This window comes from Amblyraja radiata, chromosome 22 (genome assembly GCF_010909765.2).
Source record: "Amblyraja radiata isolate CabotCenter1 chromosome 22, sAmbRad1.1.pri, whole genome shotgun sequence".
In the NCBI taxonomy this organism is placed as follows: Eukaryota; Metazoa; Chordata; class Chondrichthyes; order Rajiformes; family Rajidae; genus Amblyraja; species Amblyraja radiata.
The window spans coordinates 9,532,144-9,557,459 of record NC_045977.1 but is presented as its reverse complement, the minus strand read 5'-3'; the positions used below and the strand labels follow the sequence as shown (position 1 = coordinate 9,557,459).

General features: G+C 44.7%; 1 protein-coding gene across 10 annotated transcripts in view; it reads right to left on the bottom strand.

The window, feature by feature from the left end:
- mapk8ip3 (mitogen-activated protein kinase 8 interacting protein 3) overlaps positions 1-19,695 on the bottom strand; it is a 187,120-nt gene extending 167,425 nt beyond the window's left edge. For 8 of the 10 annotated variants that reach the window (XM_033040352.1, XM_033040356.1, XM_033040357.1 and 5 more), the window contains exon 1: positions 19,035-19,695. In XM_033040352.1, coding sequence (XP_032896243.1) covers positions 19,035-19,334 — 300 coding nt within the window. In that variant the 5' untranslated portion in view covers positions 19,335-19,695. The remainder of the gene's footprint in view (positions 1-19,034) is intronic. The other 2 variants (XM_033040361.1, XM_033040362.1) reach the window with 1 other exon arrangement.
- Positions 19,696-25,316: the final 5,621 nt, after the last annotated feature.

Here is a 25,316-nt window from a genome sequence, read left to right as displayed (position 1 = left end):
TAGAAGGATGAGAGAGGATCTTATGGAAACACATAAAATTCTTAAGGGGAGATGCAGGAAAAATGTTCCCGATGTTGGGTGAGTCCAGAACCAGGGGTCACAGTTTAAGAATAAGAGGTAGGCGATTTAGGACTGAGATGTGGAAAGAATTTTTCACCCAGCGTTGTGAATCCATGGAATTCTCTGTCACAAAAGACAGTGAAGGCCAATTCACTGGATGTATTCAAGAGAGTTGTGTGTATTCACGAGAGAGTTGGATATAGCTCTTAGGGCTAATGGAATCAGGGGATATAGGGAGAAAGCAGGAATGGGGTACTGAATCTGGATGATCAGCCATGATCATATTGAATGGCGGTGCTAGCTCGAGGGGCCGAATGGCCTACTCCTGCACCTATTTTCTATGTTTCTATGTGGCCACAGAAATGAAAATTAACATGCAAGTTCAGCAAGCACTTAGGAAGCCAAATGGTATATTGGCCTCTTGTTACAGGAGGTTTTGAGTAGAGTAGTGATGCCTGGCTCCAATTATACAGAACACAGTGGGACCACGTCCAGAATATTGTGCCTGGATTCCCTTTCAAAGGAAGGATACACATGCTAGAGTGCAATGTTCACCTAATGTTGCCAGGGCTCAAGGGCCTAACCTAAAGGGAGAAGATGGGCAGGCTAAGACTTTATTCCGTGGAGCGCAGGAGGATGAAGGGCGATCTTACAGAGGTGTATATAATCATGAGAGGAATGATAGGGTGAATGCACAGAGTCTTTTACCCAGGTAGCAGAATCAAGAATCAGACAGGAGAGGGGAAAGATTTAATAGGAACCTTTGGGACAACTTTTACACTGAGAATTTAGTTTAGTTTAGAGATAAAACGCGGAAACAGGCCCTTCGGCTCACTGTGTCCACACTGACTAGCGATCTGGACACACACTAACGCTATCCTACACACACTAGGGCCAATTTACAATTACACCAAGCCAATTAACCTACAAACGTCTTTGGAGTGTGGGAGGAAACCGGAGATATGGAGAAAACCCACGCAGGTCACGGGGAGAATGTACAAGCTCCGTACAGACAAGCACCTGTAGTCAAGATCGAACCCGGGCCTCTGGCACTGTAAGGCAGCAACTCTACCACCGTGAGACCATGCTGACCTGTGAGAGGGTGGGTGGCGTATGGAATGAGCTACTAGAGGAAATAATTGAGTCAGGTACAATAACAACATTTAAAAGACACTTGGATGGGTACATGGATAGAGGGATATGGACCAAATACAACAAATTTGACTAGGTTAGATGGGGCAATTTGGTGAGCACGGATGAGTTAGGCAGTATGGCTGTTTTCATGTTGTAAAACTATTAATTTATGGGATTGAGGGAATAAGAAAAATGGACCAAAACTCTCAAATATTTAGAAAAATAAAAGGTGATCGCTTCAAAACATGCAAAATTCTTATGGAACTTGATAAAGTAAATGATTCCCGTGTCAGAGACGTCTACATGTGGTCACCGCCACATTATAACAAATGTTTGATGTAGCGGACGAACCTGCCCACCCATCCCCGGCTACCACCATATCCCCGGACGTTTAGAGCCCCTGCTTCCAAACCCCCTCCCGATTCGCACGGTGCACTTGCCTTACCCATCGAAAGGACACAAAGTGCTGGGTTAATTCAGCGGGTCAGGATCTCTGGAGAACACGGATACGTGACATCGGGACCCTTCCTCAGACTGATTCAGCCAGCTGAGTTACTCCAGCATTTTGTGCTGTTTCACCTTAAAGCTAGGTACCAATGCCGCTGGTCTGCACCCTTCTTCACCTGTTCACACGGTTGTTGTTGCAGCTCACGTTATAACCCCTGGGGACAGTGCTTTCTTCAGTGTGTCCTCACCGACAGAAGGCACTCAGTCACTGTGGGGCTCCCTCCCTTCTCACCTGCTGTCGCTTCCAAGGTGGAATATGTCAGCTTCCAAGGTGGGAGTATGTCTGGGGGAGAAGGAGGAGGGGGCGGTGTAAAGGGGAAGGGGGAGGAGGCGGGGGGAAGACAACATAAAGAAAGCGCTGTGCAGTGGGTGAAGGGCTCACTGATGTATTTTACGAGTTGGGAGTGGGGTCAACAATCGGGACTCTAAGCAGCCAGGGAGATGGTGGGAGCTGGGAATGGGTCGGCAGGTCATTCAATTCACATTCAGTTTACAATTTGTATTGGTTTTATTTAAGTTTCTGGCACTCCACGGTGCTTTAGAGACACAGGAGAGGTGTCATCAGTGAGCTATGTGTGTATTGTTGGTTCATTGTCCAGAAAAACTGATAATGCAGAAAGGCTCTGGAACCAAGGGTACTGAAGAATCAGTGTTCAGCCTGTACAATTAAGATTCTTAATTGTAATTTTTTTATTAACCAGTTAATCATGAGTAATTTGTCATCTGCATCAACTTGACAATAAGAACATCCATTACAGGATGCGATCCATTGACTACAGCTCAGACTTAAACACCATAATACCCAATAAGGTCATCCCTTAATGTCTGGATCTTGGCCTTTGAAACTCCATCTGCAACTGGACTTCCTGACCAGCAGAACTCGATCAGTTAGAACTGGTCATCATTACCTCTACACAGACTCTCAACACTGGTTGTTCTCAGGATTGTGTGTTCAGATGCCTGCTCTACTCCCTGTAACCCACGGAAAAGTAGCCAAGTACACCGTCAACTTGGCATTGAAGTTTGCCAGTGAATACCACTGTTGTCAGCCAGATCCACAACAATGATGAGACGGAGGAAGGGAAAGAGATTGTGAACCTTGTGTCATTGACCTTAACATCAGCCAGATAAAAGAGTTCATTGTTGACCCAAGGAAGTGGAGGGGAATGGGGATGAACACAACCCCGTCCTCACCAACACAACCAGTGCAGAGACGGTCAACAGTATCAGGTTCCTAAACATCCATAGCAAATTAACCTGTCTACGTACACACCAAAGATGAGTGTATCAGACTATTTAAGGGCCTGTCCCACTTGGTGTTTTTTTCGGTGACTGCCGGCATCATTGACTGACGTATCAGGTCACCGATAAATTTGCGACGGCGACGCGGCGTGATGACATATGACGCGCGATGTTTTTTCAAGTGTCGCAACGTTTTTTTTGTCGCCACTGGATTTTGAAATGTTCAAAATCTTTTGGCAACACTGATATGACACCGGCAGTTGCCAAAATAAATCGCCAAGTGGGACAGGCCCTTTACTTTCATACAGGTCTGAGAAGATTCAGCATGTCCATGAGGGTACTCTCGTACTTCTATAGGTGCACTATATTAATCATTCTGATGGGATGCATCTCAGCCTGTTGTGGCTACAGCTCTGCTCTTGACCACCTGAATCTGCCGAGTGGTAAACACAGCCCAGTCCATCGCAGGCTCTGTACTTCCTTCTATCCAGTCCACCTTCAGTGCATTTCATCAGGAAAGTTTTGTGAAGGATGCTTGCCACCCAGGCCACTCAATGTTCTCTCTTCTACCTTCTGAGAAACGATAAGGAACTTAAAAGCTTGGACATCCAGACAAAACAGCTTCTTTCCCACTGCAAGTAAGAATTTCATTGTTCTACCTGGGACATATGACAATAAAACAATTTTGACTCTTGACTCAGATTCCTCAGTCAATCACCTCTATCACTCCCACTTCCCAGAGGTGCTGCCATGTCCACTTGACTCCACCTCATTCAGTTATTCCTTTAATGTACTTTGGGCTTTTTGGACTATTTGAGATTGCACGACAATCTTTTCACCATTCTGCTATTTTGTTATTGTATTTACTGTTGCATTAATCATTGCATCCTGTTGTGCGTCCTGCAAACCTGGCGTAATGCACACTGGTGTACATAACAGTAAACTCATCCAAACCTGAATAATGAGAGGTCAACGAGATGTAACATTACATTCAACGTCTTCATTATAGTTTTCAAAATAGGATACCAACTCTACCTTTGGTCAAAATCTTTGGAATGATTTCATCAATCAACCTGCATTAATTAGATATTTTCCCTGAAGGCGATGTACACCAACATTTGGCCGGCTGATACATTGCACAATGTGCTTCAGCTGCTACAGTGGGGTCACATCCCAACTACATGCTACCAACAAAGATCCTCACTGCCTGATGGCTTGTGTCAATTTTTTATCCAATTAAATTTGATGCGCAGACCACAAATGATCTGATTTAATCAGGCTACTATTAATTACACAGGTCTGCTCAAGAGGATCTAACTCTCAAACAGGTAAAGATCACAGTGAAAGGGTCACAGAACCAACGTTTGTGACTGGATAGTTATACCAAAAATGCAAGGATAGGGGGCTCCAGATTAAAGCTGAATTCTGCATCATAACACAAATAATTTCTTGAAGATTTCTGTATATATCCTTCAATTTAGCAACCATCCTGACTTACAATTGATTTTCAGGTTGCATTCTCCCACCATTCGCAATTAGATCCATCAGTTAAATCCATAAGATAAACCTCAATCAGCAAGCGTTATTAAATATTTATGCCAAAGCATTTAAGTTACAGAGTTCCTACCTCGAAATCGCCAATGCACTATGGAAGGACTGTTGCCTTCAGTATTGCACCAGGTATCATTTTTCACAAAAGATACAAAACTGAGGCCCCCTTCAATTGGATGTATTTCAAAAGGAGAGAACAAATAAGTTGTCCTTGGCATTCTGCACAATGTTTATCCTCGATCAACATTATTTTAAAATAAATCTCATATTGCTATTTATGGGGGCTGGCTGTGCAAAAATTGACTGCTGCATTTCTTCTATTACACCAGGATTGCTGCATTGACTGAAAAATGCTTTGGCATGACCCGAGGCCTTGAAGGCCATTATACAAATGAAAATCTATTTATTTTCCTAGAAAACTTTCATTAAGTCTCACATAGTTGAAAAAAACATGCGCCGCCTTCTCGACAATTCCAAAAGGCAATTTAGGCTTTTAATAACAGCAGACGAGAAAATCATCCAAGAAGCTACATTTCCCGTGTGCTATGCGGCTTTAAAGTAAGTGAAACAAAAATAAGATAATGAAACATATAGTATGCAATGTAAAATTGAATTACTGGATTCATTTCACATATCAGACCTACGCTCACAAGTCCTTGGAAGTACAGCAAAGATATCACGCAATGCTAATTGACGCCACTGCTGGGAGGCTGAAGCATGTACACTCAGTGAGAGAGCGGACTAGAGCCCGAACCTGTAATGGGAGGATTAACAGCTGCAGGAGAGTTAAATGTCCCATTGAGAAGAGGAGTTGAGTAAAGGAGCAAAGAGGTCCTTCTGCAGTTGTACAGAGCCCTAGTCAGACCTCACCTGGTGTATTGTGCGCAGTTTTGGTCTCCAAATTTGAGGAAGGACATTCTTGCTATTAAGGGAGTGCAGCGTAGGTTCACAAGGTTAATTTCTGGGATGGCGGGACTGTCATATGCTGAGAGAATGGAGCGGCTGGGCTTGTATACTCAGGAATTTAGAAGGGTGAGAGGGGATCTTATTGAAACACCAGATTATTAAGGGTTTGGACGCGCTAGAGGCAGGAAGCATGTTCCCGATGTTTAAGTTTAAGAATAAGGGTAAGCCATTTAGAACGGAAATGAGGAAACACTTTTTCACACAGAGAGTTGTGAGTCTGTTGAATTATCTGCCTCAGAGGGCGGTGGAGGCCGGTTCTCTGGATATTTTCAAGAGAGAGCTAGATAGGGCTCTTAAAGAGCAGTCAGGGGATATGGGGAGAAGGCAGGAACGGGGTACTGATTGGGGATGGTCAACCGTGATCACATTGAATGGCGTTGCTGGCTCGAAGGGCCAAATGGCCTACTCCTGCACCCATTGTCTATTGTCCATTGAGAACTGCCATGAAGAGCTCTTGGTAGGGCCGATCTTGCAGCCAACTTGGTCCTCCTTACATAACTCCTGAAATTCAGCAGTGGCATTTCTAGATCCACACTGAAGCCCCAGAATTCTTGCTGTTTACAAGCGCATTTTGTGAGTAAGAAACAGGCCCACCCCACTGCCCCGTGAGATATTACTTTAAACCAGTGAATATTTAGTACAGGTTTCCATGAGTTTCACAATTTCTAGCTCAGCAAGCTGCATTGCACAGATTATATTCACTTGATAAAATGTTCCAAATACCTAACCTGCAGGGAAATGGTAAACTACTAGAGATTTTGAGCATACTGAACTCAAAGCAAGGCCACTTTCCACAGCAAAAGTACGAAGCAGTCCTTGCGACTCTCTATCTAAGATATTTTTAACTGAAAGCTCCAGGAAGAATCCCCATGGACTCTGGTGGAACATTGGCCATCATTATTTTGCATTAACCATGGGGTATAAATGCAGACGAGATGGCTGGTCAGCATTTTACTGACCTTATCAGTTTCCCAAAGGACAGTTGTTCGGTTAAAATTGGCTTCCCTTATTCTTCATCACAGGCGCAATCAATACAATGATCAAATAACATTTCCCTTGACATAATGCCAACTTAACAATTGGGTATGTGTTCTAATATAAAACAGTGGGGCAGAACTTCACTTGGGTCAATAGTTCCGCAATGAGGATTCACACAATCACAATCACAATAATACTTTATTAGCCAAGTATGTTTTGCAACATACGAGGAATTTCATTTGCCAAGTCAGTCATACAAGTAAAACGCAACGGAACACACAAAATACATTTAGCATAAACATCCACCACAGTGACTCCTCCACATTCCTCGCTGTGATGGAAGGCGAAAAAAAAAGTTCAAATCTCTTCCCTTCAAGCATATCAAATACCAGGGCCACCCATTCCCCACACATTTATAATGGAAGTGAATGATGGGGCAAATTCTGCTCTTCTACCCACTCCCTTCACACAACTAAAGACAAACTTCTCCTCAAAGTGTGACGTGATGCCCTTTAAAAGGCCATTCAAGTTAGCTACAATTAAAATCCAGTCTGAAGAAGGGTCTCGACCCAGAACATCACCCATTCCTTCTCTCCTGAGATGTTGCCTGTCCCGCTGAGTTACTCCAGCTTTTTGTGTCTATCTTCGATTTAAACCAGCATCTGCACTTCCTTCCTACACAGCTACTACTATTCATTGCCCAGAATCTGCCCAAAACTATTTTTGATAGCATAAAAATGCTTATATGTGTTACGCGGCTCATAACTCGCACCTTGTAGATCAGGGGTCGGCAATCTTGTTCTGCATAGGGGCCAGAACGCATGTCTGTGAGCGGATGGCGGGCCACATCTATACACATGGATCCCGCCCCCATCCCGCCCCAGAGGGCAGGCATCAAATCACGTGTTCACAGAAGGTAGACAAAAATGCTGGAGGAACTCAGTGGGTGAGGCAGCCTCACGCAATCCTTGCTTGTCTCACCCGCTGAGTTTCCAGCATCTGCAGTTCTTCCTTAAACGTGTTCACAGAAGGTGCGCGGCCATGCCAGCGGCTTTTGTGAGTAAGAAACAGGCCCACCCCACTGCCCCGTGAGATATTACTTTAAACCAGTGAATATATGCGGTACAGCCAGAGCTCGGCCGCTGCTCGGGGCGTTGCTGCTCGGGGCGCCTGGCCACTGCTCGGGGCGGGCCGGATGATTACAGGGGGAAAATCCGCCTGCGGGCTGGATGATTTCAGGTTATGGGCCGCATTCGACCCGGGGACCGTAGGTTGCCGACCCCTGTTGTAGATGATGGAAAGGCTTTGGGAAGTCAGAAGAGGAATCATACTGCACCAGAAACCCAACATCTCACCTGCTTTTGCAGTTGCAGTATTCCTGTTGTCGGTCCAGTTACGTTTATAACCAATAATGACAACAGGGTATTGATTAGTGGATCAGGCATTGGTAATTCCAGTAAATTTCAAGGGCCAGTGCATAAACTTTCCCAATGGAGATGGTCACTGCATTTCAGTAATGGGCAAATGTTACTTCCCACTTGCTGAATGTTTATCCCATGTTTGAATGTTGCTTAGATCTTACAGCGTGCATACCTGCTGCTCCAGTTTTAAAGAAGTTGCAAATTAAATTGAATATTGTGAAATCAATCTGCATCCAAATTCTGACATTATGCACGAGCAGTAAACGTTCACTGTTACATTCACTGCATTGCTTGATATCCCTAACTCTTGCTATTGTTTCCACACTTGCATCAGAAGACTCTCCTGGCATCCTGTAGATCAGGATTCCACTCTTCATTGTCTCTTATTCCTGCAAGACCTCCAGCTCTGTGTCCCAAGGCCTTGGTACATGATCAGCAAGTCCTGAATGTTCTAGTGTGCTATATGTGAAATGATCTTAGCACCCACCGCCATCATATGGAGGTATAGATTAGCTTTAAGTGGATGATGCAATAACTCCCCACAGAGATTGCCTGACAGCTGAGGATTCTTGCACCTTTTGTTTACATTTCAGATTTCCAGGATCTCCATTTCTTTTGCTGCTCTGGGTAAAGCAGGCCAGTTTCCGTGCTTGATACTGGACATTCATGAAATTGGACTTGCTCTTGATAATGTCCAGAGTGGGGATGGCTGGTTCCATGCAGCAATCATGGAAGAAGTGTGAAGAAAGGTCTCGACCCAAAACGTCACCCATTCCTTCACTCCAGCGATGCTGCCTGTCCCGCTGAGTTACTCCAGCATTTTGTGTCTATCTTCAGGAATCGTGGAAACAGCCCCACAGCACAACCACTCTCACCCTGCCTGCAGTGCAATCATAAGATACTCTTACAATGCAGTCGTTGCACCTGGTACCTAGCCTTCTCCTGCGACATCACTGGCTTTTCCAGAACAGCAGCACGGAATCTGTCTTCCCTCCATCATCCCAGCTAACGAGGACAAAATACAGTCCGTAATAAATAAAACAACCAACCTTGAGACACGTTTATGACAGCATGACCCTAGCAATAAATAAATATACATTCTGACCTTCTTGGTTTTCTGCACGAAATAAGATTTCATTCCAAAGATAGACACAAAATGCTGGAGTGTCTATCCGGAAATGCGGGAAACATCACCCATTCCTTCACTCCAGCGATGCTGCCTGTCCCGCTGAGTTACTCCAGCATTTTGTGTCTATCTTCAGTTTAAACCAGCACCTGCAGTTCCTTCCTACGCAACATTTCATTCCAACAACCCTATTATTGTTTACGTGAGCAGCATTTCATACAATCATTACAATCTTGCTTCTCTTATAATACCCAATCAAAGGCTGATGCTAGAATTTTAGTTCAGTGAGCAAGGTGATTGGATTAATCCTTCAAGCTTTGCTTTTTATTTTCAAAATGAATTACAATAATGTTTTTTCGCACTGTAAATAGACCAATCAACCAATGACGAGGGGACCCAGACAACTGATGGAGCATACTTGTTGTTAGGAGACTATTTGTCAAATATTATTTTCAGAATAATAATATTACACGATAATGAATTCCTTAAAAAAAACAATTCCCTGGATCCATTTAACTCGAGTGAAAGATTTCAAGTATTTCCAAATCCTCACCTTATCCCTTGGTTCTTGGTTTCTTGGTCCTCCAAAATATTCCAAATGGAATTTAAACTGGAGGTGGTGAAGGGAGGGCTTAATCCAGAAAGGGTTATTGGGAAGAAAGAGCTACTTTAAATTTAGTTGCATCTGGTTGGGTAACTATAGTAGGGTGGAGATTATTCCATGCTTTAATTGTGCGGGGGAAGGACGAATTGCTGTATACATCTGTCTTTGTAGCTGGGATCATAAATTGGATCGAATGCCCTCGTCTGCTCCTAATTGGTTTGGGTTTGGTGTAGATCTTGTAATCTTTGTCGAGCTGACCATTTAACATTTTGTAAAAACAGGTCAATCGGTGAACTTCACGTCTGTCTTGGAGAGGGTTCCACCCCAGAGAATTCAGAAGTTTGATGACACTCGCTTCTCTCTCATAGGTGTTAGTAACAAATCGAGCTGCCTGTCTTTGGACACGTTCGATGGAAGAAATCCCTTTTAAATGTATCAGTGGTTCATGATTCAAACAATACAAATTATGTAGAAAGTGATTGCATAACTATATAATTTGATTTCAGAACAAAAATATTTATAATATTCTTGCAAGCCATTGGTAAGTAAAGTCACTGCAATTTGATAGGCAGGCATACACATCAGGAAAGTCTGGGTTCAAGCAATCCCAGCTCCATGTGTGTTGGTGGATGGATACAATTACCGAAAGGCAACTATTTAAGAATAACAATGATGGAAAGATTTTAATCTGACCTGTTTTTTTACTAAGCATTCCCAAGGCAATCTGGGGTTTCTCAGATACAGCACACAAGAATTGGCAGACCCAGATCATATCTCAGTATGAATGGCTTTAGGATTATATTACATCCTTTAAAAAACATAGTTTCTGTCACGTGACTATCATTTGTTCACATGAAACTAATTGATAAACCTGTAACATATAAAAAAATAGGAATACATATAATCTGCAAGCTAGTTTAAGCAACTAAACCATTTATTCAGCTCAATAAATTGCAGACTAAAATAGGTTACAGCAATATTTATGAACATAAATCATTGGATTGAATTCATTTTAACAGCAATACCATTTATTTACATTTTACAGCACAAGGGAAACCGACAAAAGCTAGAAACAATTCAATTTGCATATCTACGCCACTACAGTACGAATGGGAATCAAGATACAGGGAAGTCAAGCTCCAGGACAGGATGCAACAAGCTAAGTAAGTAAAGTTTATGCATTAAGTAAGTAATGCATGTCTGAGTGATCAGGTTGGAGAAACTCCATGCACCAATATCATCCGTAACATTCACAACATTTTTCAATTTATTTTACTCTTTCCACAGTTTAAGAATAAGGGGTAAGCCATTTAGAACGGAGACGAGGAAACTTTTTCACACAGAGAGTTGTGAGTCTGTGGAATTCTCTACCTCAGAGGGCGGTGGAGGCCGGTTCTCTGGTACTTTCAAGAGAGAGCTAGATAGGGCTCTTAAAGATAGTGGAGTCAGGGGATATGGGGAGAAGGCAGGAACGGGGTACTGATTGGGGATGACCAGCCACGATCACATTGAATGGCGGTGCTGGCTCGAAGAGCCGAATGGCCTACTCCTGCACCCATTGTCTATTGAGCAGTAAAGGAAAATGAATCAGGGATATCAGAGTTGTAACACCAATTGCAAGTGGGAAGATACATGATGTTAAAGCTGCACCTTACCTGCCAGGATACATAAATGAAAGGCAAGTGGTACATGGAAGCTTGCAGAGCTCCAATACAGAATGGATGAACTAATGCAAGTGCCAGATACTGATTGAATGACAATGCAATTATAACCTCGATACATGCCCTGATGTTGATCACATAACCAGCATTGAGGCTTAATATGACTTGGCCTAGAGATGCAAGCTGCATGAACTAATATGAAGCATTAACATTTAGCTTATAATGTAAAATAGCAAAGGAAAGAAATGATGTAAATAATGCATGTCCGAGTGATCAGATTGGAAAAACTCCATGCACTAATATCATCCATAACATTCACAACATTTTTTAATTTATTTTACTCTTTCCGTATTTTGCCTTCATCAGGAACATTTGTAGCATAGCTACAAAATTATATTTTATTTAGATATTATAACTTTTATTATATTATGTATATTAAATATATTATAATTTTATAATATCTGTAAAATTATTAATAACTAGACTAAGTGGAACCTATTAGGTCCCTGTCACACAGGAGGCTTGGTCCCCCACCACAATCACCCATAGCCCCCAACTACACAGGCGCAGCTCATTTCCCCTCATCCCTAGTACTCTCATCCCCTCCTCTTCACTCTCCATCTCCTTTCCCCTCTACACCTCCCCTCCCCAATCCCTCCCTCACCTCTCTCTCCTTTCCCCTCAATCACTCCCTCCTCCCTCTATAACTCCTCTCGATTCCCTACCCCCCCTCCTACCCTCTATCCCCCACCTCCCCCCCTCCTCTCCCTCTATTCCACCTCCTCCCCCACTCTCCCTCATCACCTCCTCCCTCTTCTTATCCCTCTCCTACTACCCCCCAATCGCCCCCTCACCTCTCCTTTCCCCTACCCTCAGTCCCTCCATAACTCCTCTCCTCTCCCCTCCCTACTCCCCTCCTCTCCCTCTATCCCCATCTCCCCTCGCACTCTCCCTCCCCAGGATCTCGAGGTTGCCGCTCCTCTCCCTTCTTATGTGCCCCGGAGGAGTATCAGCCGTCGACGCAGATCCTCGGCTCGGCCCGGAAGTACCAGCAACTACAGCGACGTGTTGGCGGGGGGAGGGGCAGTGGAGAGCTTGGAGAAAAGACGGGGGAAGAGCCATGAGGGAGAGGGGGGTATCGCGGGGTAGGGGGCAGGAGCCAGTGAGGGGGACCAGGGTGGAAGGAGCTGGAGCTGCGGGGTGTTGTGATGGCAGTGCGTTTGGACTCACCGCGGGCGCTGGACGCTCTCCTCCGCTGGGATCAGATTCTCCGCTTTCCGTTTGGCGGGCCATCCCGCGGAGTGACAAGAGAAGAGACCGTCTTTTCTCCAAGCTCTCCACTGCCCCTCCCCCCGCCAACACGGCGCTGACTGGCAGGAGAGGGATCGATCTGCGCACGTGCGGTTTTTAATATTTTTAAACCTCGCTAACTTTTATAATAGACCACCGATCGGAACAAAACTTGGTGCACTCGCAGCACATGAGAACGGTGAGTGAGCTGGCAAAAAATCATAGCGCTAACGCGTACCGTTATTGCGCAAATAGAAAGACCGCGCAAACCGGAAGAGTAGAAGATCAAAGTTTTAGTTATGTATAGATACACAACGACTCATCAGTATCCCGAAGGATGTGAATTGGGGATGCGTAATTAATCTTTAACAATGTTCATGAGACAAGATTAGAGTAAAATTATTCAAGGTCTGGTAGAATTCTTCACAATAATAAGCCAGTGACATGCTGGAGCAACAACATGTTTTAGGAATAATTCATTAACTGTAATTTTTTAATCTTAGGATTATTTGTACCCATCAAGTTGATATATGTCAATGCAAGGGAAGGAGCAACATTTTTTCATATCCAAAGTAAATACCAATCCAAAGATGTATTAGAGAGAGAGTTAGATATAGCTCTTCGTGCTACTGGAATGGGGAGAAAGCAAGTAAGGGGTACTGATTTTGGATGATAGCCTTGATCATATTGAATGGCGGTGCCTGACCGAAGGGCCGAATGGCCTACTCCTGCACCTTGTTTCTATGTTAAATAAATGATTGTCAGATAAGAAATGACGTTTTAGGAAAATATAGAATGTATATTGCAGCATTTCAAATATATAATATCCCCTTAATTCTTTTAGGATTCAACATTTATATTTTAAACGCAGACAAGTTGAAATTCTGGCAAACAGCCTGATCTGTAAGAGCAGGACTGTCATCAAAATGATGCTGCAAATCTACGATCTTATATCTATTCTAGATTCATAGTTGACTTTGTGAATCCTGCCAGTTGATGGGAAGCAAAAACATTTGGCATGGAACAAATCGACTAAGAAAAGCAGGAGAGCTTGCATGCAGTTCACCAAACCTATCTACCTCCATCCCTGCAATTAGAAACCACAAACTGAGAAAACTTGCGTTTTACTCAAGAACCTTTGCTCACAGCTTTTTATAAATACCTCCTAATATCTTCTTATTAACTCCCCATATTGCAGTATATTATCCAAATGCAAGCCACGACTATAATTGCGATCAAGTTACTTAGCTGCCACAGCTCAATGGTGCAATCTTCCCCAGGTACCTTCCCCTGCAACCGCGGAAGATGCAACACCTATCGCTCTACCTCCTCCCTCGACTCCGTCCAGGGACCCCGACAGTCCTTTCAGGTGTCTATCTTCAATTTTTGTGTCTATCTTCAATTCATACATCAATGATTTAGATGAAGGGATTCAAATTAACATTAGCAAATTTGCAGATGACACAAAGCTGGGTGGCAGTGTGAACTGTGAGGAGGATGCTATGAGAATGCAGGGTGACTTGGACAGGTTGGGGGAGTGGGCAGATGCATGGCAGATGCAGTTTAATGTGGATAAATGTGAGGTTATCCACTTTTGTAGCAAAAACAGGAAGGCAGATTACTAGCTAAATGGTGTCAAGTTGGGAAAAGGGGAAGTACAATGGGATCTGAGGGTCCTTGTTCATCAGTCAATGAAAGTAAGCATGCAGGTACGCAGGCAGTGAAGAAAGCAAATGGCATGTTGGCCTTTATAACAAGAGGAGTTGAGTAACGGACCAAAGGAGTCCTTCTGCAGTTGTACAGGGCCCTAGTGAGACCACACCTGGAAAATTGTGTGCAGTTTTGGTCCCCTAATTTGAGGAAGGACATTCTTGCTATTGAGGACGTGCAGCCTAGCTTTACAAGGTTAACTCCCGGGATGGCAAGACCGTCATATGCTGAGAAAATGGAGTGGCTGGGCTTGTATAATCTGGAGTTTAGAAGGATGAGAGGTGATCTTATTGAAACATATAAGATTATTAAGGGTTTGGTCACGCTAAAGGCAGGAAACATGTTCCCGATGTTGGGGGAGTCCAGAACTAGGGGCCACAGTTTAAGAATAAGGGGTAAGCCATTTGGAACGGAGACGAGGAGATACTTTTTCTCACGGAAAGTTGTGAGTTTGTGGAATTCTCTGCCTCAGAGAGCGGTGAAGGCCGGTTCTCTTTTAAGAGAGAGCTAGATAGGGCTCCTAAAGATAGCGGAGTCAAGGGATATGGGGAGAAGGCAGGAACAGGGTACCGATTGGGGATGATCAGCCATGATCACATTGAATGGCGGTGCTGGCTCGAAGGGCCAAGTGGCCTACACCTGCACCTAATGTCATTTGTCAAGTCAATTGGTTTTGGGTTCAAGTCTCATTCCAATGTTTTTTGCACAAAACCTGAAAATGTCATGCAGAGCTGGCTGACATGCTCCACTTGGCTGAGAATTGGATGAAGGTTTCACATTCCCTCCCAAAAAAAGCCATCAAATATACTATTGCATTATTTCAAAGATGGGCGCAAATCAACATGCAAATTTCCATTTAACCTTACATAGAAACATGGGAACATAGAAAATAGGTGCAGGAGTAGGCCATTCGGCCCTTCGAGCCTGCACCGCCATTCAATATGATCATGTTTGATCATCCAACTCAGTATCCTGTACCTGCCTTCTCTCCATATCCCCTGATCCCTTTAGCCACAAGGGCCACATCTAACTCCCTCTTAAATATAGCCAATGAACTGGCCTCAACTACATTCTGTGGCAGAGAATTTGAGAGATTCACCACTCTCTGTGTGAAAAATGTTTTTCTCATCTCAGTCCTAAAAGATTTCCCCCTTATCCTTAAACTGTGACCCCTTGTTCTGAACTTCTCCAACATTGGGAACAATCTTCTTGCATCTAGCCTGTCCAGCCCCTTAAGAATTTTGTATGTTTCTATAAGATCCTCCCTCAATCTTCTAAATTCTAGCGAGTACAAGCCGAGTCTATCCAGTCTGTCTTCATATGAAAGTCCTGACATCCCAGGAATCAGTCTGGTGAACCTTCTCTGTACTCCCTCTATGGCAAGAATGTCATTCCGCAGATTAGGAGACCAAAACTGTACGCAATACTCCAGGCGTGGTCTCACCAAGACCCTTTACAACTGCAGTAGAACCTCCCTGCTCCTATACTCAAATCCTTTTGCTATGAATGCTAACATACCATTCGCTTTCTTACAGTCTGAAGAAGAGTTTCGGCCCGAAACGTTGCCTATCTGCTTCGCTCCATAGATGCTGCTGCACCTGCTGAGTTTCTCCAGCATTTTTGTGTACCATTCGCTTTCTTCACTGCCTGCTGCACCTGCATGCCTACTTTCAATGACTGGTGTACCATGACACCCAGGTCTCGTTGCATCTCCCCTTTTCCTAATCGGCCACCATTCAGATAATAACAAACAAACATAGAAAAATATTTAAAAGGCATTTTAGAACCAGGCTGGGTGCAAACTTGCAAAATGTTGTTTCTTATATTTCAAAAATACCTCGTACTTCCTTATTCAGAGGTTTGGGACATCCCAAAGTGACGAAAGATGTTAGATAAATCCAAATGTTGCATTTTCCACGAGGACAGCAACACAGCAGGTCTGAACGTTGTTTCACAACTTCAGCAGAGGCCACTGGATAGTGCATTGAGATGGAAATTGGCCAATATTCCCCTCCATTAGCCAAGGAATGCTGTAGCCCCAGGCCAAGAGTAGGAACATTTACCCACCATTGCATCAAGAGCAGCTATGTTGGTTCAAGCCCCAAAACCTGAACTTGCCCGTTTTGTCAAATTCCATGTTGGCCATGTAACGCATTTACCCAATCAGTAATTGGAAAGCTGAAAATAATAGTGCTTTCTGTTTTGTGTTCATTTCCTTCCTGTTTTCGAGTCATCTGGAGGAAATTGATCACATCATTCTCCACTCTGGAATCCAGAATCAGACTGAATATAGACAAAAGTGTAGGAGAAACTCAGCGGGTGCGGCAGCATCTATGGAGCGAAGGAAATAGGCAATGTTTCGGGCCGAAACCCTTCTTCACACTGATGTAGGGTGTGGGAGGGGGGGGGGGGGGGGACGGGAAGAAGAAAGGAAGAGGAGGAGGGCTGAGGGAGAGCTGAGAAGGAGAGGAGACAGCAAGGGCTACCGGAAATTGGAGGTCAATGTTCAAGCCACTGGGGTGCAGACTCCCAAGCGGAATATGAGGTGCTGCACCTCCAATTTCCGGTGGTGCTCACTCTGGCCATGGAGGAGGCCCAGGACAGAATGGTCGGATTCGGAATGGGAGGGGGAGTTGAAGTGCTGAGCCGCTCCCTCCATAACTCCCTGGTCAATTCTTCCCTTCCCACCCACACCACCCCTTCCCCGGGCACTTTCCCTTGAAACCGCAAGAGATGCTACACTTGTCGCTTTACCTCCCCCCTCGACTCCATTCAAGGACCCAAGCAGTCGTTCCAGGAGCGACAGAGGTTCACCTGCATCTCCTCCAACCTCATCTATTGCATCCGCTGCTCTAGATGTCAGCAGATCTACATCAGTGAGACCAAGCGTAGGCTTGGTGATCATTTCGCCGAACACCTCCGCTCGGTCCGCCTCAAACAACCTGATCTCCCTGTGACTCAGCACATCAACTTCCCCTCCCATTCCGAATCCGACCTTTCTGTCCTGGGCCTCCTCCATGCCCAGAGTGAGCACCACCGGAAATTGGAGGAGCAGCACCTCATATTCCGCTTGGGCAGTCTGCACCCCAGCGGCTTGAACATTGACTTCTCCAATTTCCGGTAGCCCTAGCTGTCTCCTCCCCTTCTCAGCTCTCCCTCAGCCCTCTGGCTCCTCCTCTTCCTTTCTTCTTCCCCCCCCCCCACCCTACATCAGTCTGAAGAAGGGTTTTGGCCGAAACGTTGCCTATTTCCTTCGCTCCATAGATGATGCCGCACCCGCTGAGTTTCTCCAGCACTTTTGTCTGCCTTCGATTTTCCAGCATCTGCAGTTCCTTCTTAAACATAAGACTGAATATATTCAATAACATAATTATTGGACCTGCTATTTTGCTGATATTTTGGGACTCCAAAGGGCCGAAAGACATAAATTACTAACAGTACAACTGTCAGCATCCCCTAAGCTGTCTTTTTAGAAACATAGAAAATAGATGCAGGAGTAGGAGTAGGCCATTCGGCCCTTCGAGCTGGCACTACCATTGAATATGATCATGGCTGATCATCCAAAATCAGTGCCCCGTTCCTGCTTTTCCCCCATATCCCTTGATTCCATTAGCTCTATATTTGGGCTTATATTAAAACTATTAATAATTTAAACTATTACTATTTGGCCCTATACTAAAACCCCTGTATTTTAATTAAATGCATCCATGATGCCTTTGTCTCCTCCCTTTACCTCTGTCCCCTCAACCCCCAGCCTCAGCAATTGTTTCTACAGGGTGAGTCTATTCAACGTGGATCCCTCAGCGAAGGCCCATGTCCGTCTAGACACTGAAAGGTTTAGATTGCACCATCAGGCTCCACATCTCTCCCCCACCCCCCCCCCCCCCATTCCCCCCCCATTTTGGTAAACCCGCCCTCAAAAGACTAATACCACATCAAGCATCGCTGATTAGGTGCCAACATCGATGCAGGAACCTGCAAAGAGAAAATGATTGAAATATTCCTGCTGCTACTGCAGGCTGCCCGGTGCGTTTGGTCACAATCCTACCACTGCATTGAGCTCAAATCGCAGAGAAATCTCCAGTCAGATACATAAACAAATGTAAGCAATTGCCCACACATGTAATACACATGTAAAGCTGCATACACACGTACAACAATTTCACATGTTATTTTAACTAACATAATCCTACAGAGGAACTAACATAGTCCTACAGAGAATTCTACAGAGGAACAGATTCCTAATCCAATCTAAAATGGCAACATTTATTTTTGATTTAACGAATAATCGTAGAAAGGAGGTTTCACGGTGACACAAACGCAGGCAATTGATTTCTGAACACATTCTTATATAATGGCTGTAACAAAATCCAAACACTCATTCTACTGATACCAATCAATGATCAAAACACGTAATTCAGACAGGCCCGAGATGGTGCAGTGAAACCCGTTACACCAGCAAGGTTTAGGTAGAGAAAAAGATAGCAAGGGAGGGGAGGGGAGGGGAGGGGGGTTGGTGAAAGATTTCAACTATAGTGTTAACATGTAAACAAAGCTGTCAGCAGTCTAGAAAAAATAAATTAACACACAGGGGTTGATAGTTCGATGATGGGGAGTTGAAAGATGTATGATTAATATGTGAAATGCAGGTGCTGGTTTACGTTGAAGAATAAACACAAAATGCTGGAGTAACTCAGCGGGTCAGACAGCATCTCTGGAGAGAAGGAACGGGTGACTTTTCGAGTCGACCCTTCATCAGATGAATACATTGATCAGGACCTCACCTCCTCAGCTTGTTTCCTGAGCGACTTCTCCCTCTCGTACTGGGTGAGTAGCTGCTCGTTGTCCTCCCGGATCAGTTCCAGTTCCACTTCGTGCTCCTGGTTTTCGGTGAAGACAGAGTCGAGGTTCTCCAGCACATTGACGACCAGCGGCATCAGCTCCTTCACCACCTCCTCGTCGTACTTGTGGATCAGGCGCTCGAACTCGCGGTAGATGCTGTTGGCCAGGCCCGACACCCGCTCGGACATGACCGACACCGAGCAGTCATCCTGGTAAACCACCCCGTCATCCAGCTCCATCATCTTCCCGGCTGCTGCTGCTGCTGCTGGCGGTGATGGAAGTGGCGAGAGGGAAACAGACAGGGGGAGAGGGGAGGGGGGTAAATCTGCGCTCCCGGCCGGGGAGAGGGAGGGAGGGAGGGGGGGGGGGAGGAGGGGAGAGAGAGAAAGGAGCAGTCAGAGGTCCTCCTCTGCAGTCTCAGTGCATCTTAATGCAACGCCCAGTCCTTGTTTGTCCGCCGGCCCAGTCCCCGTGTGCCCCCTCGCTGTGCCGAGCACCAGCCGCCCTCCCGGGTTACAGACAATAGCGCTCAGTCCCTGCGCCTCTGTGTGTGTGTGAGTGTGTGCCCCGCTCTCACACAGTCACATCCACAGGTCCAGCCCCAGCGTCAGTCACAGCCAAAGTCCCAGCCTCAGTCCCAGCCACAGTCCCAGCCTCAGCCTCAGCCGTCTCCGCGCTATCAGCTGGCTGTGCCCATCTGACGTCAGGACATGGGTGTCTGCATTGTGGGAAACGCGATCGAACCTCCCTCTCCTCTCCTCCTCCATCTCCCTCCCTCCATCCTTCCCCCACTCACTCCTCCCCCTTCCCTATTCCTCCTTCCTCCTCACTCTCTCCCTCCTCCATCTCCCTCCTCCTCTCTTCCCCATCTCTCCTCTCTCCCTCTCTCTCTCTCTCTCCCTCTCTCCTCCTCCTCCTCTGTCCCCCCACTCTCCCTCCTCCTCCTCACTCTCCCTCCTTCATCTCCCTCCCTCCATCCTTCTACTGCTCCCACTCCTCCCCCCCTCTCCATCCTGCTTCCTCTCTCTCTCTCTCCCTCATGCATCTCCCTCCCTCCATCCTTCTACCCCTCCCACTCACCCCCCCCCCCTATTCCTCCTCTTTCTCTCTCCCTCCATCCCTCTCCCTCCTCCTCTCTCTCCCATCTCTCTCTCATTTTCTCTCTCTCCCTCCTCGATCTCCCTCCCTCCATCCTTCTCCCATCTCCCATGTGTTTTGTATTGAATTCTGTCTTTACTTTGTGTACTAGTCATGTCTCTACTATTTATTTCATTCCCCTTATATGTTTTTCCTCTACCTGCTAAATTTTTGTAAGGTGTCCTTGAGACTCTTGAAAGGCGCCAATAAATAAAATTTATTATTATTATTATCTCCCACTCCTCCTCCCCTCCTCCTCTCTCTCCCTCCCTCCGCTGCAGCCACGGCACCCCGATGCAACCCGCCTGCAAGCTCCTTGCTCCCCTCCGCCGGCCCATTATTATCTCAGGTGGCAGCAGTTCTACCCCTCCCTCCCTCCCTCCCTCCCTGGTGAAACAAAAAAAAAGCCCCGGAGAAGATGCATGAAATGATTGATTGATAAACATCATATAGGAACTGAGTTTACACCCTTCAACGGGCACTGAAGAGGATGGGAATTTTTTGTTTGGAAGGCGCTGAAGTGGCCTTTAAAATTCTGGACGGATTTGATATGGAAGCAGAAAAATATGGACCCTCTAGTAAGAAATTATGAATAATAATTATTACAGTAGGGAATTAGGAGATTGTTGAGCTCATTCACGGAATATGCAGTTTCTAGCAAGGCTACCATTTATTACCCACCCTTGAATGCCCAGCTCGTAAAGGTACTCTACATGTTCTCCAGAGATGCTGCCAGACCTGCCGAGTTGCTCCAGCACTTTGTGTCCTTTCAGTTTCTAGTTAATGGTGTCTGAATGGCAACAACTGTCACTGCTGAGCTGTCATGTTACAGGTGTGCAAGACATTGATGAGGCCACAGTTGGAGTATCGTGCTCAGTGTTACTCACCCTGCAATAGGCGTGATGCCGTTAAGCAGGAAAGAGTTCAGAGAAGATTTACGAGGACGTTGCAAGGACTTGAGAGCCTGAGTTGTAGGGAGAGGTTGGGTAGATTAGACTTTATTCCTTGGAGTACAGGCGGCTGAGGGGAATAGATAGGGTGAATGCACAGGCCCAGGGTAGTGCAATCAAGAACTAGAGGGCATAAGTTTAAGAGGATAGATTTAATAGGAACTGGAAGGGCAATTGTTTCACACAGTGTGTGGTGGGTATATGGAATGAGCTGCTCGAAGAGGTAGTTGAGGAAGTTGCCATAACAACATTTAAAAGACATTTGGAAAGGTACATGGATAGGAAAGGTTCAGAGGGATATGGGCCAAACGTGACTAGCTTAGATGGGCATCTCGGGCTGTATGGACGAGTTGGGCTGAAGGGCCTGTTTCTGCGCTGTATGGCTCTGCCTCTGCATGTCTGCTTTTTGTTCATGTTTGAACCAAGGTCACGGCGAGGTCCAGACTTGGATAATCCTGCTGAAATCCATTGTGCACATTGAGCAATATTTATTCAACAACATTATTCACAATTCCTTCGATCACTGTTGAGAATTGAGTGTGAGCTGCCATGATGATTGCATGGGAAGACATACTGGCAATTTGACGCTTTGTTCGAGTAGGAACCAGTTTTGCAGCCCCACTAGACCAGCTCAGTCAATTCATGACTAATTCAGGAGCACAATCCTTCATCTGTACAATCAAGATGTTGCCAATAGCTGTCGGCTTTACTGTTTTCTTTATTTTTTTCTCTCATTTATCATATTGTTTCCAGTGTACTATGTTTACATATTCTGTTGTGCTGCAGCAAGTAAGAATTTCATTGTTCTATCTGGGACATATGACAATAAAACACTCTTGACTCCTGTTGACTATTTGATGCTTTCTGCCTCATTTTCATGTGAAGTAAATTAATTTGGCTGTAGATTAGCTCCCTATGATGCGTCCCTAGGATGAGTCTGAGATGAACCATTCATGGCCAATAATTTGTGCTAAAGATTTATGCAAATGCTTTAGTCTTTTGCACTCATAGCCTGGGGTTCATCCGTCACTGAAGAAGGGTCTCGATCCGAAACGTCACCTTTTGCTTTTCTCCAGAGATGCTGTCTGACCTGCTGAGTTACCCCAGCTTTTTGTGTCCATCAACGAGAAGGGATCTTCATGCCAATTCCTCCCCATCTACAATTGTTTAGTTGTCAATTACTATTCATCACTGGATATTGATGTTATACAGAATGTGAAGGGCGTTGCCACATGGAGTGGCTGAAATGAATACAATAAGTCCAACTCAGGGAAAATAGTGTAAAATGTGCATTAGTCCACGTGGGGTAGTTGGGGGCCCTCAGTTTAATGTCTCTTTTTTTTTTTTTTTTTTTTTTTTTTTTTAAATCAAAAATATTTATTCAAATATTAAAATAGTATTGACACTACAATAAAACAAAACACCACCATAATACAAGACGGACAAATATGCTCAGCAACTGCTAAACAATTATATTGCAATCCTTGTCAAGGATACATTCAACCCCCCTCGGTGCCCAGCGGTCCCGGGACTCCCTCAGGGTGCCTGCAGACAGGGCGTATTCCCTTTCCATCTGCACCCGGGCACGGACGTATCCCCGGAAAAGGGGCAGGCAGCTGGCTCGGGTAGAGCCCTCCACCGTCTGGCGCCGTGACTCGCGGATGGCCAGCTTGGCCAATTTAATGTCTCCTTGGAAGGTTTGGCATCTCAGGTATTTAGCCAAGCATTTTGTTCCCAAATTTCCAGAGTGGGTCCTGAATCAAAAAGGAGGAGAGACATTGTATTGGTCCGTTTCTGCGCTCTAAGGTCCATGTAAAATGCGTTCAACATTACCACATCGCAGCAGCAGAATACAATGTCTCAAGTTACATCACCAACAAAGCAAACATTTTAAATGCTCTCCAAAAAGAAAGTCAATAACAAGATTTGAAAACCGATTCATGGCAGCTTAATGCTAGGTTTCTGGAGGTCTTTTTTTAAAAGGGCCTATCAACATATAAATATATGCATTTATATAAAGTTCAAGTAAAAGTCAATAGATTGCAGAAATTTAAATGTTCATAGCTTATTGCTAATGCTCAGTTGCTCCATAAGGTCGTGGCTAAATTTATAACTCAAATTCCCAATTCCATTAAAGTCCAAAAAATCTATAACACTTGAAACGATGCATAACTCTCCGAGCTGTAGAATTGCAAATGCTCATAATATTTCATGTATCACAGATATTTTTCACCCCTGTTCTAAATTAGTTGACTCCTTACCCTCGATTGTAAACATGTTTTGTCTTTCTGCCGACTGGATAGCACACAACAAAAGCTTTTCACGGTACCTCGGCACACGTGGCAATAAACTAAACTGAAGATTATGGACAATAGACAATAGGTGCAGGAGTAGGCCATTCGGTCCTTCGAGACAGCACCGCTATTCAATGGGATCATGGCTGATCATCCCTAATCAGTACCCTGTTCCTGCCTTCTTCCCATATCCCCTGACTCCGCTATCTTTAAGAGCCCTATCTAGCTCTCTCTTGATAATGATGATCTTTCATCAGATCTAGCCAATTTTCATAAAAACTGATATGTTTGCTTGTCTGCAATTGTTCAATTGATTTCATGTCCTTGCCCGACCCAAATCGTTGCATATCCATGTCCTCCAGAGATGCTGCCTAATCCGTTGAGTTATTCCAGCACTTTGTGCTCTATGGACAATAGACAATAGGTGCAGGAGTAGGTCATTCAGCCCTTTTGATATCGGCCCTTTTGATTATGATATCCAGTGCTCCATTCAGCATCTAGGCAAACAGCCTCTCACCAGGAACCCAATCGAGCTCACTAATAATTTGAAATGTTTCAATGAGATGCCTAAAAAAACAGGGAACATACGCGTCTTCTCACAGAACTGAACTCTGATCCGTGGAATCTATCCGGTGAATCTTTATTGCACTTACTCTCGGGCAAGTGTATCTTTCCTTAAGTTAGGAAACTGAAACTGTGGACTACTCCAGATGTAATCTCTCTGCCACAAAGCTTACTTATCCTCATACTCCAAATGTATATAAATAACATAGCACACTATTTACCTTCCAAGATATTTACTGCAATTATATTAACATTCTGTGATTCATACACAGGAGACCTCGGATGTGGATGGCAATATTTATTAATCATTAATATTCTGATTCTCAATACTTCCTAAAGTGGACAACTTTCCAATGCACCAAATTGAGTTTTATCCCACATCTCCCTGCTCAAGCATTTAACCAATGTATATGCTTTACACAGCTTCTTTGCATATTCCTTAAAATGTACTCTGTTGTCATTTAGTGATTATTCTGATGAGTTTTTGGCCCACTCTCTCCCCCTGAGGAGAGGAAGCAAAATACAATTGTTAGGGTAGTGCACAAAATCCATATTTTTTCTTTGTTTTTATATTCTTTATCTATGCAATGAAACTCTGTATCCTGTTTTGATTGGGGTTTTTTTTCTGTTTTTATGATTTGTGTACGTCCTATAGACAATAGACAATAGAGGATAGACAATAGGTGCAGGAGTAGGCCATTCGGCCCTTCAAGCCAGCACCGCCATTCACTATGATCATGGCTGATCATCCACAATCAGTACCCCGTTCCTGCCTTCTCCCCATATCCCTTGACTCTGCTATCTTTAAGAGCTCTATCTAACTCTCTCTTGAAAGCCTCCAGAGAATTGACCTCCACTGCCTTCTGTGGCAGAGAATTCCACAGATTCACAACTGTGTGAAAAGGTTTTTCCTCATCTCCGTTCTAAATGGCATATCCCTTATTCTTACACTGTGGTCCCTGGTTCAGGATTCTCCCAAGATCGGGAACATGTTTCCTGCCTCTAGCGTGTCCAAACTCTTAATACTCTTATATGTTTCTAGAATTTTTAAGATTGAGGGGGGATCTTCTAGTAACTTACAAAATTCTTAAGGGGTTGGACAGGCTAGATGCAGGAAGATTGTTCCCGATGTTGGGGAAGTCCAGAACAAGGGGTCACAGTTTAAGGATAAGGGGGAAGTCTTTTAGGACCGAGATGAGAAAAACATTTTTCACACAGAGAGTGGTGAATCTGTGAAATTCTCCGCCACAGAAGGTAGTTGAGGCCAGTTCATTGGCTA